At 38.6% G+C, this 16,119-nt stretch overlaps 1 protein-coding gene across 18 annotated transcripts in view; it reads right to left on the reverse strand.

Moving 5' to 3' along the window:
* Window positions 1-3,347: 3,347 nt before the first annotated feature.
* RIMS1 (regulating synaptic membrane exocytosis 1) overlaps window positions 3,348-16,119 on the reverse strand; it is a 306,518-nt gene continuing 293,746 nt past the window's right edge. For all 18 annotated transcript variants that reach the window (XM_058801444.1, XM_058801434.1, XM_058801443.1 and 15 more), the window contains 5 exons: window positions 13,511-13,652; window positions 9,908-10,020; window positions 7,410-7,511; window positions 6,588-6,727; window positions 3,348-6,188 (listed from right to left, as the gene is read on the reverse strand). In XM_058801444.1, the coding sequence (XP_058657427.1) occupies window positions 5,970-6,188; window positions 6,588-6,727; window positions 7,410-7,511; window positions 9,908-10,020; window positions 13,511-13,652 (716 nt within the window). In that variant the 3' untranslated portion in view covers window positions 3,348-5,969. The remainder of the gene's footprint in view (window positions 6,189-6,587; window positions 6,728-7,409; window positions 7,512-9,907; window positions 10,021-13,510; window positions 13,653-16,119) is intronic.

A 16,119-nucleotide genomic window follows, 5' to 3' on the forward strand; every position in this document is an offset into this window, starting at 1 on the left:
TACTATGAGGGATACCTGGGGACTCATTCCAAATCCAGATGTTCTCTATCTGGTTCAGGGCTCCATTCTCATGCCTTCAAAATCCTAAGAAAGTATTCTGCATGTTTTTTAAACCTTTATTTTTTATTGAAATTTTTGTTGGTTTGTTTGTTTTTTGTTGTTGTTGCTTTTCCATTCCTATGCACTCAAGGGTTGAAGTGTTGCTAACATGATCTCAGACCCTGTCTGTCACTTTGGAAGAAAGGCACCCGTTTCTAAAACTGGAGGATGCTGTTTGTGGGCTCTCTCTTTTGCAGCCACTTTAAGAGACAGTAGCCCAAGTGTAATGCGGCTGCTGGCTTTGGCTTCTAACTTTGCTCAGTAACTAATGTTTAGAAAACATTTCCCTCTAAGCTATCTCTCACTCTCTGAATTAGATAGCATTAGATCTTTTTTATTCTTACATGTTAGTGTAATATTGTTACATTTTTCCCCTCTGTGTGGACACTCTTTCTGCAATATGCAAATACAGTTTTAAAAGATTTTTAAAATCTTTAAAAGACTTTAAAAGAAATCTTTTTGGTATATACTGTAACATTTAATTGAATTGCTATTTTACAATATTTGCTGAATTTGAAAATCTTAGTTTTGGTTTAAATTGCATGACAAGAGTTGTTAAAATATCTAGGATTGTCTTACTGCCCTCTGTATGAGCTTGTTCTAAATGGAATTTTTATTCTGCCTTCTATAATCACTGGTCTACCATGGACGTGGGCACCTTGGTTCTGTGGAGACCTGCTGCAATGAAGCAGCCTAGGCCAATCAGACCAGACGATGGCAAGGTGCTGGAAATGCAGAGGTGATAGTGATGCTGTATTTCCTGAAGAGTCTGGAACATGAGACATCTTCTCTATTAGAAATTCTTTGTATAGGTGTTGGCACAAACTAAAAAAAAAAAAAAATCAGCATTTTGCTTTGGCTCAGGAACTTTTATTTGTCTGTAGCTGAAATAGGGCGACAAGATTCAATACAAAAGATATTTCTTCCTGATACTTGTCAGTGTAAAAATGTTTTGGGAGCCAGGAGAAGAGGAAATCTTCTTATGTCATTTATATCCCCAAGGGCCTCACAAATGCTTTTTGAATATTTATATTCTGCTCTGTCTGTATTTATGCAATATCTTTGAAATGGGGAATTTCACCTACGCCTATTTAATTCATCATAAAATGAGTTCAGAAACCCATAACTAGGTTGTTAAAGGCACACAGTATATCTCACTGATATGAATGAAATGAATGATTTCAGACTTAGTGAAAAACCACACAGAGGGTGATACCACACAGCCTTCCACTACAGACCACTGCTTTACCACGTGGGCCACTGCTGATTTGTAACTGCATTTTGGCAGGGCTCTGAAGCTGTAGACATGTTAAAAGCAATCAGAATAAATAATTCTGAGTTGTCCAACGAGCATCCTAATAATGAGCTCCTGCTCATCACCTTTTGAAGGCAATTTTTCCAGAGGCAATCTAAAACTTTCTGTGAAATCCTTAGGTATCACTCTTCTAGCAACAAGTAGCTGAAACCTCCAAAAGACTTGGTTTTTGAGAATGCCATTCTCATACTGACAGAGGTAAACATACAGCTGCATATTTGCCTTATTTGAATTTCTGTATTGGTAAACTCCAGTCTACAGATTTTGACAACTTTATGCCCTTTCTCTCAGTACCTTCTAAGACGTGACGAGGCAGAAAGTATAAGGTTTTATGTCCCAATTCAAAACTGTGGCTTCAAAACATACCTATGACTAGAAAATACTTAACTAAGGAGCATTTCATTAGAGCAGGGTCTGCAGCTGATTCATTAGCATCACCTAGAAGGCAGTTTCCCCTCCTGTCTCTGCACCCCAGGGGGGAGTTTGGATCACAAAACTCGGAAGACCATTTGATCTGTGACATGCCTGCCACACACAGCCTCTTTCATCAGCATGGTATTTAACCACCAGCATACGTGGTCATTCCTGCAGACACTGAGAAAATTCATACATGACCTGTGCATTTTCTTCTTCTCCTAGAGAGTAGCCAATGGACTGGAAGAAGTATTGAGACTCTACTCTTGATAATTGTTAGAATAGTTTTTAATCACTTACAACAACCAGAATGCTCATCATCTGGCTTGAGAAAGAAATCTTATCCTTTGACAACAGTAAACTTTCTTGCAGATTGCTTTCTGCTATGCTTGCAGGGTATGATAGAATGAGCATTTGGGGCTTTAAAGGAAGACTGTCAGGTGACTTTCTTCAAGGCAAAAGAAGAGTAAAAATCCCATAACTCCTTTTCCTTGATTTAAATGGGCTGCATATAGTGGAGTAAATGACTCCACAGGAGCTGCAAACAGACAACTTCATTGAGGACAAGTTACAGGCTGTGAGTAAAATCTTGGGGGACACAGAACAGCCACTGAAAGCCCTCTCTGAACTTGACTTCTGTGTATATCTGGGCTGAACCTGACTTCTGAGAAAACAGGCAGCCAAACTCTACATGTAATTTCTCTGTGAATTATGAAAACATGAGGTTGTAAAGCTCTATTTTTTCCTATCCACTGACAGCAGTTCTGATGCCTCTCTAACACAAAAGTTAAGGCCAAAAGCTTCTTCCTTTACCCAAAAGCTTCTTCCTTTACCCACAAAGAGGGACATAAATTTGCATTTGAATATAAAATTTAGAACTTACGCATCACAAAGAAAAGAATTATGTGATTATATGACAGGGATTATGAGTTTAATAATCTTTGCTCTTCCCCTGCATGACATGTATATAAGGCAGTACTGCCTGCTTAAGGGAAAACCAAGAGGGAACTTCAGCTGATTTATTTGTGTATTATAATCCCAACACTCAGCAATGAGTTTTTAAAAGGCAGCAGTCCCTGGGAAAGGAGTCCAGCACAAAACTTGTCTGACCTAGCGTGCTCTACTACCTTATTCCTGAAATCTTGGCATTTATGATCCCTTTTCATCAGAAACACCATAAATGAAGTAGTTCAGCGTGTTCTTTTGCTGCCATATTTTCTGTCCTCTAGGGGGAGATCAGCAATGGTCCAGAATGCTGGACTTCATTTATTTCTCAAGATCAGAAAGGAAAAGATGTCCTAGTATTAGACATAGTGGTCAAAGTAATGAGATTAATAAAGTTGACGGCTTTTTGCAACAGAATGAAAAATTCTGTATTTAAACAGATCACTCCCACCACACAGAATAACATGCCTTTTGTTCAGAGATTTACCATGTTTAATTAGTCATTTTTTTCAGTATCTTAACCATGTAATCAATTAAATAAAGTAATAAACAAAAGTGTTCAAAGTGAGGCAATACTGTCGTTATGTTATAGTTAAATTGTGATCAGATATCTGTGGGACATGGAAAACTAAAAATAAAAGTACACCATCTTTGCTTCTCTAGCAAAATTTTAGTGCCAAATTCTGCTCTCAGGTAAATTTCTATAAAGCATTGTTCACAACAGCATCCCAATAGAAGGGCATGTTCATGGTTTTAAAAAGTGCCAAAGGTCAGTAGTTGTTCTTGTATCTTAAAGGCTCAGCACACACCAAGTGGAGCCCTGGTGCCTGACTCATATCACCCCGCTGCCCTACTACATGCAGCCACAGCATCATTCCTCTCCAACAAACTGATTTGATTTCAATAGATAATAATTTTGCTAATTTATTTTTTAACATCAATTTGCCTGCTTCAACAAATGAGAGCACAATTTGGCTGCTTTCTCAGGGAAAAGGAAGCCAACCAAACATGACTTTCACCAGGCCTCAGTTTTTGGCCCCAGATTTCAACATACACTATTACAGCAATCAAAAGAACCATAGAAATTACTTATTTTACTGTTCCTTAACACGTATCACACAGTCCTGCAGCAAGCAGAATCACAGATGAACCTCAGAACATACAGAGAGCACAACTACTACACTGGACATGAAAAGGAAATTTTATTAAACATGTTTACATAACATGAGTTGGAAGTTCATTTAAAAGCACAGGGGAGTGTTAAGACAAGTGGTCAAAATAGAAAGATACTATCGAATTATAGCTAGTTGGTTTTTGTCCACTAAGACAGAACAGGATCTAGTAGTAGTGCACCAATGCTTGAGTTCTTCCTGCTCAGCAGGTCGAGCAGTAACCAATCTGTGCCCTATGGAAAGATGGGCAGAATAATTCCCATGTGTTGAGTAATAATAAATAGTTCACTTGGTGCAGGCAGTATGTCTATGAATTAAAACCTAGTGTGTACACAGTTTCTACATGTGTTACAGCCCCACAGTAGGAATCTACACCAAAATAGTTATCAGAAGGAATTTGGTCCGTACTACATCACGTTTTCCATAGGGTAAAAAATAAAGTCCATCTATAGACATTTAGCACCAGACCCACAGACCTAGCCTGGCTAAAACCTGCAAAATGTCTATAAGAAAAATGGATGGCTTAGATTTCTTGGTTACTTCAGTATAGTAATTACGAGCAAACTGTACAAGTACATGCAACATACAAGCTGGCCTATGTGGAACTAACATACATTATTAAATAACCTTTTTTCATCTCTTTTTACAAAACGTGCATGCAGCTTTGAACAGTTCCAAGTCATGCTGCTCTATTTGTGTGATCACAAAATTCAATGGCCTGTAAAAGGAGGGGAAACATATCAATGCACCTGCAGGAATCTGCAGTTCTTCGCACATTTACAGAATATCACAAGGGATTTCAAGGCCAAGAAGAACTCAAATGAATAAAAAGCAAATTGAAATTTGATTTTTTTTTCTCCAAAAAGTAAGATATCTTGCGTTAAAAAATCAAGCCTTGTGCTTGCATCCATCTCAAAGAAATGTAAACTAAAATTTGGTAAAAACATTAGTAAGTGCAGAATATTTCAACTGGAATCTCCAGTGAAACATTGAACAACTCATACCATGCTCTATCCAGGGCACACAGGTGCGTCTGAAGCGACACACATCAGAGAAGCCTGGGTACAGCTGAAAGTGTCATATGCTCAATTCATTCCTGGTCAACATTTTGGGAAGTCAAATATACATTTATACACAGAAACATGAGTATTTCCTCTCCAATTCTAGGAGGAAAATTGCATTACCAGTAACATATTCAATGTCAAAATTAAGACTAAAGCTGCTTTATACCAGTCCCCAGCAGTAGCTGCAGAATTCTTCAAAATTCTTCCATGCAAAACATCATAAACAGAAAAATTATTTTATATATATATAATGCAAACATATCTGCTTTTTACAAAGAAAAAGTGGCACTGTGATGATTTCTATTTTTAAGAATATAACTTAGATTGGTCATTTGTTCTGGGTTCCCACGTGAAAGACTTGTAAGTACCAGAACTGAGGAACTATTTGAACTCGCTGGAATTGTAACTGTGGCTGTTGAACACTTTAACGATGCTTACAGAGATATGCTTCAGCCCTTTTTTGTTTGGTTTAGAAAAAGAAAGGAAGGGTCTCTGTTAGCATTGTGAGGACTTCTACAAAACTAGCAGAATCACGTGGCAAAAAACTAGTGGAAGTGACAAGTACAGAAAAACTGCTGAAACACCAGGAAGGTAACACTGCTTGAGGGCTCTCTCAAAATGTGAAAAAACAACATTGTTAACAGAGTGAGAGCTTCCAGTTTGGGTCATCTTTGACTTAGGTCGAATCTAAATGTCCCTCTCTTTTTTAATTTTTCCTTTCTTTCTTTTTTTTTTTTTAATCATTATAAGCATCAGTGGTAGCTGCTAATAGATTAGCTGTATGTGATATACCTTTTTTCTGTCAATTTAAGCCATCTCTCGACAGACAGACAAACGTTTGGATAACTACTACAAGCAAAAACGGAAGTGATTGTCTCTCTCCAACAGTGTTTCTTGTCATGTGAATATCTGGTTCCAATTGTTATCCTGGGTGATGTTTTGAATAGACAGCACCTGCTACTATGATCTAATGCAGGGAGGCCCAGTTGAACTTTCCAGAGATGACTGGGAAGCCCTACGTGTCAGGGGAGTCAATGTTGGATCCACTAGCGATGAAGGTGGAAATAATTTATACCAGCCTATTACCACGCTGGACAGATCCAGTTCCTCCAGAAGGATCTGGGCAACTCCCATGAAGCATTTGTGGTCCATTCGGCCATAGTCTCCCCAGACTATTACCTGGAAGAACATAAAATCAAGGTTCATGATTGTCCTTAAATCCATGCTTATACAGGATTATATACTTAAACCTGTGCTTATGTATATCCACTCTTGTTGTTATATGTGTTAATGTAAGGACAATGTTATTCTCAAGAGTGAATGAAGTGAATGACTGCTTCCCTTTCATGGGAAAACCTCATGGCAAGGCAGGAACAACAGTCAACAAAAGAGAAATGTTTAATGCAATAAGACATTTTGCAACTCTGAAACCACAAGCCACAAGGATGTCTGTAATGGTATTAATAAAATTAAATGCTTAGTGAGTTGGAATGGATTTACACATACTCGTTAAATTTAAGTGAACATGCAAGCGATTCCCCAAATGACAGCCTAAAATGCGATTAAGAAGAAACTCACCTGAAGGACTTTACCCTGTGGACTTTCCTCAAAAACCAGTGTCTGTTGGTACAGAGGATCAAGCGTCTTCCTTGCAATTCTTGTCTTCTTCTTAGCTATACATGCTCCATTTTCCAGTAAATAAACTTTAACATACGGAGCTGCAAACAGAACATCAAGAATGTTATGTTTGGACTTACAGTGCACATCTGAAATGGAGGAAAAATGCCTTAAAAGGAAGCAGAGTAGAAAGAAAATGACACACATTATTTTCATTTTATCTTCACAATTGTATAATCTGAATACAATTATATTAATAAAAAGGATGACACAGCCCACAAGAAATCAATTTGATTTTCATAAACTTTGAATGTAATGATCTAAGATCTTGCTAACAACAATTACACTTCATGTCAGTCATTTTAAAAACATTTTCTTTTTCCAGAAGTTAGCTGTCACTGACAGCTATTTTGGATTCTCTGTAAAGGCTCAGGGTCAGAGATAGTTCAAAGCAAAAGGAACCTTTAAGACTTTGCCACTCCAATGACACAGACACGAATTGCACTTTCATCTCTAGCTCCTAAAGAGATTGCAAAGTACCATCTTCACTAAATGTTATCTAAAAGAACTGTTCCAGGTTTTCAATAAGCAGTGGTTGGGGTATTGATTCTAAATCTCCTCAATAATTGTTTCTATAGGTAACTAGAACTTCAGCAAATGTCCTTATAAAAAACGATACAGTATTATTACAATATACATTATGTAAATTATTGACACTGACAGGAACACTAGCATAAGCTGCTCCCTTTTTGAAGCACTGCTGTGTACAGTTTTTTTCCATACCTGGGGTAGATTTGGAGCCAGGTTTTTGGATGAGACCACGGGCTCTAATGACTTCTACTTCTAACTGGCCTTTTTTATCCACCATTCCAATCTGGATGTCACCTGACAGGGAGAAGAAAGAAGCCCGCATTTTAGAGAAGGAGTACAGCACAGGAGGGAAGGTATGAGTGAGAAAGAGAAAGACTAGTTTTATATTATTCTTCTGCATTACTGCGCTTGTTGTGTCTCCTGATGATCCTTTAGCTTCTCCATCCTTAAACAGGGATGAAATAATATTTACTTAGGGAGCATGGTTCCCTCTCCAGGTATACAGTTCATACCAGCTAAAAAGAGGTATTTTTTCTTCAAAAGTCTCCACCAAGCACACAGGTGACAATTTTTCAACTTTTATCAATATTCCACACACATTTTTGGTGTGACTAAAATGTCACAACATGTTAAAAAAGAAACTGTTTTCATTTCTTAACAGTCAAACTTGTTTCCTTGCCTGAGTTTTGACAAATGACATTTCCTGCAGAAAAAGGGAACTGCTTACTCTGAGACGAAGCACTATTCTGATCTAGATCAATAAAATACAAGGGCAGTAAACTATGTACTGATGCTCAAAACATTGTATCTCTGTACTTTCATATATCATGGAATCAGCTGAGTAGAAATCTAACTTAGATTAAAATAGGCCATTTAGAATAAAAAATGCACAGTATGACATGAGCAGCTACATGATACTTGAGCAAATAAATGAACTACATCCATGAAACATGTGAGAACATATATATTTGATATGTAAGCTCTGATTGTCTAAAAAAAAATCAGAAATAGCTGATCTTGAATTATAGAATTTGGGGTATGGATTTAGAGAAACAGCATTTTGAAATTAATTAGGCATGAGATTTTCATGTTTCTCTAACAGCATATGAAAGCAGTGTTTATACCTTGGTATGTGAGGTATGACAGAACAGCAACAAAGATTGTTTTATCAATTAAACTTTGCTTGAATAAACATGTTTTGCACTAAAAATAGTTCAAAGGAAAGTTCCAACAAGCCTTTTTAATAGCACATCTCTGTCTCATATCCACAATAAAACATGCAACAGGTAACCAGAAGGGGGAGCGATAATCCAAACATCTTCAAATCGTCACTAATGAAAGGACAGCACAGAGCAGATCTTCTAAAAATTGTTTAAAACCCCGGTGGAGTGCTTTTTGTGGGCCAAAAGCACTATCTACTTGAGCCTATTGTAGATAAAGTTCTAAAGAAGTCAAAATAAACGTTTTACTCAAGTTATCTGCAGAAAAATCTTTAGTCACAAAACAAGATTAAAAAAAGAAACAGAGGAAGTGTAGACACTTATATGCATGCCAATAAAGCCATTTAGATATTTATTGGAAAAATAATCTCACTAATATATTTTCTTCCAAAATAATAATAAAAATGTTAATTTAATAAGTTCAATGTTTTATGAATGCTTTAGTAGCAGTCATTTGAATTTTTTACAGCAAGTTTTGCCTTAGAGGGTGTTCAAAGCATTCTCAATATAGTTTTCCTTCTGCTCATCAGTTGGGAAGGGAACACTCTTTTATGCAATTTTTTTTTTCTGTTTCTCTCTCCTTTTTCAGATGTGTCTCAGTAGCGCTTCCTAAAGCTGGTTTACCAAGACAGTTGTATTGAAGCATTGGCCATTTATAATATCCAGCAGGAGAAATATTATTACTAGTACCAGATAATATTACTAGTATTATTAATAGGAGAAATATCATCACTATTATTGGATCAAGGACTCCTCAATTAGCATCCTAAAGCATGTCTAAGAACTGCTCATATATAAGCAAAAAAAATTAAAAAAACTCCATCCCCAAATGTTTCCAAAGATACTTATTACACAGTTTTGCACTCTGTTACTCCTTCTACAACTCATACCCTGTTCATAAACAAGCTACAGCTAATGCTGGTAAAGGAAATTGCAGACTGGTCTGGAAAACAGAGAACATCACAGATAGCCCCCAGCAGCTGTTGTAGAAAAGGACTTTGTGTCACTCATGACAATCACTGGCTTTATCACTGACTGATTGTTGATCATTGCAAATGTTTCCAGAAGTTTCACTTTCTGGAGTTAGATGAAATAAATTTGGAAAAATGTGGTTTGGCCAGAAACCCTCTGTCACATCCAATATAATCTGTGTCAAGTAAATACGAACTCTGAGCAGTTGAGATTTTGCAGCGAAATACGACAGGAGAAGTCACAATACTTTTGTGTGGGAAGTAAAACCCCTGTCTTCAAACTGCAAATAAGATTAGCCAGTACCTCAAATGGTACAAATAGTTTTTCACCCCTCTTTGGGTGCTGCCATGATAGGAACATCAGTGACTGCAGATAGGACCTTCATGTTGACAATGAAGGAAGACATTTGGTAAAAATCCTTTTGGTGCTGTAGTCTGCCAGTGTGTGCATTAGTTAGTTGTCTTATTCATTTAACAGAGGAGAACATATCATGCTTACCCATGGCAGGGGTTGCTAGTGTTTGTCGGCCTACTAACTGTGCAGGTCCCAGGCCATCGAGGAAATCACTGAACTGACTGTCAGCGCCCAGCCGTACTCCAGGAAATATTAAGCTGAAACAAAATAGAAGCTGGCTAAGCATAAGAACAGGATTGATTTCTGTCATCCTACAGTATTTACCACAAAAGTACTACTGATACAAGGCAAGCAGCTCAGGATGCACAACCACAAATCATTCTGCAGCATCAGGAATTATCTGTTTCCCAGGGACCCCAAAGCAGTGTAGAGAAACTCTGCACATCAACTTGAAGTAGTCCATAAAATAGGTCTTGCTAAGGAGGTCTCCAGGAGCAGTGAAGAGGTTCATAGGTAAAAAAACTAAGAATGACCTTGTATGAGAGAATATAAAAAGCTTCATGAAATTTCATAGCCTGTTCTTCATTAGTGAGTGTGTGATTTACATTGATCCAAACCCCATCTGCATCACTTAGAACAAACAGGGAAAACAGATGTATACACTAAATTATACATTAAACAGCTGCAGCTGTTTAATGAAGCTGTAAACTGGCAGGTAGTAGCAGTAGTGGTGATTAGAGCTAAACCTAATGCCACTCTCTAGCCAAAATATTTTGGCAGACAAATCTGTATCTGCAGTTGCTCCCCCACTCTGTCACAATACAAACTGAACACATCAGCACAGTGTATATGGAAACATTCAAGGCGAGGTTAGACAGGGCTTTGAGCAACTTCATCTTGAAGATGGCCTCCCCAGGGCAGGGGGTTAGACTAAATTACCTTCACAGGTCCTTTCCAACTCAAGCTATTCTATGATGCTATAATGTGTACTTTGCCAAGCTGCTTCCTTATATTCCATAGTGTCCACTTTTTGTTTTTTTTTTTTTAATAGATATACAGTCTCCAAACAACAACAAAAGTAAAAAACAAAGAGAGAGAGAGAAAGAGTGATCCATGGTGGGAAGACTCTGCTTTGACTTCCTTAAAAAATTATGAGAAGTAAAAGAACAGTCTCTGAACCAAGTGTAGACAACGTATTCTCCAGCAGGCCATCCACCACTTCTTCTTCTTCCTCAAACGAAATTCCCTATTAGACTGCAAAAATAACAACAAACTTCCTAATAAATCCAAAAGCACATACAATTAAAAGCTTTAGTTTCTGCACATCAGCCTTGTGTGTTTCAGCCATTCAGTCCACAGTTCTTTGTAAACCTAGTAGTTGCATAAAAAAAGTCCATTCCTTTCTTGAAGACTAACTGTTCTTTCTGTGCCTGCATTAAACTTATTGACTGTCAGTGACTAAAGCTGGTCAGAAAATATATAGAATCATAAACTAGCCTGAGATGGAAAGGACCCACAAGGATCATCAAAGTCTGACTCCTGGCCCTGCACAGGACAGCCCCAAAAATCTCACCAAGTGCTTGAGAGCATCGTCCAAACACTTCTTGAACTCAGTCAGGCTTGTTGCTGTGACCACTCTCTGGGCAGAAAAACATTTTCTAACATCTAACCTAAATCTCCCCTGATTCAGCTTCATGCCATTACCTTGGCACAGCGTTTTTGTTTAGAAAATTTGTTATTTTCCAAAAGGTAAGCTTTTTCACAGAAATTTAGTTTGGATTTTTTTAAAAATATGGTTTCTTTAGTTGGAGGAAGAAAAGAATCTCAATGTTTTCAGTTCAAGATCAAGATACTATCTGCTTCTTTCCCCACTGGCACTATCCTTTCACTCTTGCATCTGCTATGAGATGTTTCTTGCTTGTTTCATTGGCCTTTTTTCCAAAAATTTGTTACATTTTGGCACAGGCTGACTAACAACATTGAAAATATTCCCTTGAGATCACACTTCTGGCTATACATATGATAATGAAGGTTGGAAGTACACATTAATCTTAACGTGTATTAATTCTAATCCATTAAGGGTCAAGCAAAAGAACATGACAAGGTACCTGGGGTGCAAGCACTCAGTTCACTTCTCAAGCTTGCTTTCATCACTGCCTTACTCAGAGGCTGATTCTCAAATCAGCAATTTATGGCTCTACCTTTCTGTCCTGCAGATGTCTGTTGCGACCTCCATATCCAGACCTTGGCTGCCCCAGCCCTGCCCAATCTATTTACACACGATGAGGGTGGAACAGAGGATTAAGCTGTTCCACTGAAAATGTCCTCAGCCTTAGTGCTGGGCTCCCACCTCTCCTCTCCACTGCCAACCAGGGAAACAGGCTGCCCCAGCTCCTCCCTAAAGGGTCCAGTTTATTTGGCCCTTTGTCACCAAGGTGAGTAACTGGTGCCCTACAGATTGACACTCCAGCCTAAGAGAAGGGAAGGAGAATGGCAGGGTGAAGTGTTGAAAAGGTAGAAGTAATGGCCAGTCAAGGAATCATAATGGGGAAATCACTGGGATATTTTACTCTTGTCCCTCATTCTTCATCTAGTCTTTATCTGCTTTGGTTTTGAATTAGTGATGATGGAGCCTATTTTTCTTACATGGCTCTTAAAAGTCTTAGCATTATCATAGAACTATAGAATGGTTTGGGTTTGAAGGCACCATAAAAATCAAGTTTTGATGCCTGTGCCATGCACAAGGACACCTTTCACTAGATCAGGTAGTTCAAAGCCCCATCTAACCTGGCTGTGAACACTCCTGATGATAAGCCTATCCACAATTTCTCTGGGCAACCTGTTCCAGTGTTGCAAAAGAAATTAGAGTTGTGAGAAGATCTGATGATGGAGGCACCTTTAAACAGATCCTTGCCACTGCCACCACAGCAGCCTTGGCTCTTTGTGCCTCATACAATATGCAATAGCAATTGTGGTAACACAGTAAGCATACAAAAAAGTGAAGCCAAGAAGTCCAAATCTCATTTTTTTCTAGGTCTATAACAGTGCATTTGCCCACCCCCATTTTCCCCTTTATTTGGGGAGTCATCTTCTAAGAATGCCCTGGTAACCACTACACCTTGACACATGCAGTAAGAGTCCCACTGAGAACTGTGAGGATGCTGGAATATTCCTGCATGTTTTTGTTTCATTTTTGTTCTCCTTTTCTACATATCAATCTTCAGCAGTGAATGGAAACAGCTGCCCCATTCCCCACAGCTGTCTGACTTCAGCTGATGGGGCAGCTGGGCTCTGGGTTTACAGCTCTTAATAAAAGACTTGGAAAAACTCCAAATTAAACTTTCTTTGTATCTAGTACTACTGAACAGAGTTTCATATCACAGGGATTCATATACAACATCTGAAGTTTAACTATGAGGTAATCCAAACGTATCTCAAAGAAAAAGCACCCCTGTGTTTTGTTTTGAATAATGCAGTCTTAATTTAGTTGTTTTTTGATGAACAAAATGCCTCACTGGGTGACAGGGAAAATAAGAATTCTTAAGAAGTTCTGTCTCAATTTCAATTTCCATGAAATTTGTGTTATGTACCTGAAATAGTTCAGTTTTTCAAATGTTTCAAGAGGAAGAATCTTTACACAGAGCTACTCCCTTCAGCTAGAGTTTGAGACATCCCAAGTAATGGAAAAGAAACTTCTACTTCATTAGAAACATCTCCTACATTACTGATATTTTTAATGCCACTTACTTGCCCTCGGAGCTGTAACTATTTATGCTGCCGTCAGTGGATTCTCGACTTGGCTGTCGAACCATACGACTTCTCATCTCTGCTGCCATTCCTGTTTCTGTGCTTCTCTGTATCGTGCTCTTTAGCTTCTTGCTGCCAGCCTCTGAAAGCAGAGAAAAAGAAGCAACAGTTAGAATAACTCACAGCAAGGCCTTCTCTTGCAGTTTTCACCCAAGAACGGTGATTTGACTTGGTCATTCTCATTTACTAACATAAAAAGACTATTCTGATTGAAGAACCAATCTCTCTTCCTCAGTTACAAACTGGAAATGACTTCTCTTTAAAAGGCTGCAACCTGAAGATCTTTATTAGGGCAAACTGTTAAAAATTAGATGTCTTGTTAATAGCCTTTACACAGTTGGAATGTAGACAGGTTGTGATACTGTCTACTAATCACAAACTTGGTAATATGCCTCTAGTCACCTTGCTAGGTTCAGTGACTGCAAAAGAAGACACAATTCTCACAGCAAATATAAAAAAGGGAAAATATCCTTTATGCATTCCACAGAAAAATGATAAATACTAAGATACTTAATATCAAAAATATAATAATGTATTTTGACTTGGCAAAGTCTTACTTCTCACCACAAAATGTCTTTAAACTAAACAGTAGACTTTACAGAACATATGATCTCAGCAGTTCTGAAACAGAAAGAACTCTTGGGGAATTTGTTTGGGAAACCACAGAATAGTTAAGCTGGACAGGACCACAGTGGAGCATCTGTCTCAACTTCCCTGCTTCCTAGAACCCATTGCACAGGATTGTGTCCAAATAGTTCTTGAATATTTCCAGTGAGGAGACTCCACAACCTCTCTGGGCAGTCAGACTCTAGGCTTGCAACTGTAGGATTAGAAAGTAATGTAAATATTTTTAAATAGTTTAAAGACTTCATCCATTTGGTAAAGCTTCTATCCCACATCCTTTAAAATGCAATTTGAGTTTCACCTGGAAGTTTTCATGTTTCCCTTGAGCAAGAAGAGCTTCCAGTCCTTTACAGGTTCTCTATGCATTATGGCTGATCTAAAGTGAATTCTGCAGTCACACAGCAGAAATTAGTCTTCTAGATGATGATAGTTGTTCTCAATGATCTTTAAATTTCTTCCACCAAAGCTTCCATGTGATGCAATAAAATGTGTTGTCTTCAAACTCATTGTCGTGTTTTTCTTCAATATAGTTCAAAATATGTACTGAAAGTTCAATGGGTAACATTACTTTCTCCCAGAAAGTAATAGATTTGACAAAGTTTCACGTAAGTACATGCTACAACATTCTTCTGCATTAACTCCTTCATTTCAGCACTCCTTTATTTCCCCCTGGAAAGTCTGCATGCATATTTTTCATGATCTGCTCAGGTAAACAGATGAAAAGCAAATATTTCTTCCATCTCCACTTGCTGTGGAGACTGAATTGCTCTGAAAAAAATTTCCCCTTTCTGTCGCACATTGTTGATGTTTGAAACTGACAGATCTTGACAGATCTTATTCATCACAATAAGACTTTTGTAGCCCCCACACAGCCTGCCCATTCCCAGGGTGTTCAAACATGCTGTGGAGATCAGCTGGCCCTTGCTCTTTGCGTCTGCAGAGCTGGTGCAGGGCAAGGAGAAATCATAACATAGAGCTATAAGAGTAACCTCTCTGAAGCTCTCAGGGAAACAGCAAACACGGCCAAAGTGAAAGAATTACTATATTGGGCTTAGAGGAGACATGCCCACAGTGAAAGGGGCTGAGGTTTCCCTCTTAAGCTTTTTGGACCGGAGTTTGTTTATTTACGGCCACTAAGCTGCACCCAAGTGCCTCTGTGTGGAAGAGATCAGCTACTTCCACAGATCCTTCCCTCCCTTCTAAGGCCAACAGCTCTGAGGTTTTCCCGTGGGCCACTACAGCTCATCCACATTGCCAGTCCTTGGTCAGATGAAAACACATTAACCTGTGGGGTAGAGTAGGGTAGGCAAGGCACACCAGGCTCCACTCTTGCACAGGGCAGGTGGCTGTGGGAGGGATTTGCTGGAGCTTCAGTGACTCAGTATGTAGAAACTCAGATGCTACATTTGGTCCTGAACTTTCTCTTTAAAAACTGAGGATGTGTTCAGCATATCAGTACTGATAGGCAGGATGAGCCTCAAAAATAACTCAAACAGCACCTAGGAAGTATAAGCCACATACTGAGTTGTACTCCAAAGCAGGATTTTCACATTTTCTGTTTTCTCAATCTCACTCTCTCTCTCTGTCTTGCCAGGACCTGTCTGAAACTGTGTCTGTTTCCATCTGCTCCCAGAAGCCTGTGAGATTATGTGGTTTACCCCCTGCCTGCATTTCCAGAGCCAGCCAGATCAGGCAGCATCACCTGGAAGAAACAATAGGGTAGAGCCTGAAATGTGTTCAGCTGAATAGGGTTGTTTATGAGTATTCAGGGCTCAGGAAAAGTAAATGAGGAGACTCTAGAGGTGGCTACAAGACCACCATGGTCTTGGCACAAATTGGTTAAGATATGTTGTTCTTGACCACCTGGACAACATAGTGGGTGCTGAAATTTAGCAGTGAGAGCCAGGTTGTTGGGACAGATAACA

This window comes from Ammospiza caudacuta, chromosome 3 (assembly GCF_027887145.1).
Source record: "Ammospiza caudacuta isolate bAmmCau1 chromosome 3, bAmmCau1.pri, whole genome shotgun sequence".
Taxonomy (NCBI): Eukaryota; Metazoa; Chordata; class Aves; order Passeriformes; family Passerellidae; genus Ammospiza; species Ammospiza caudacuta.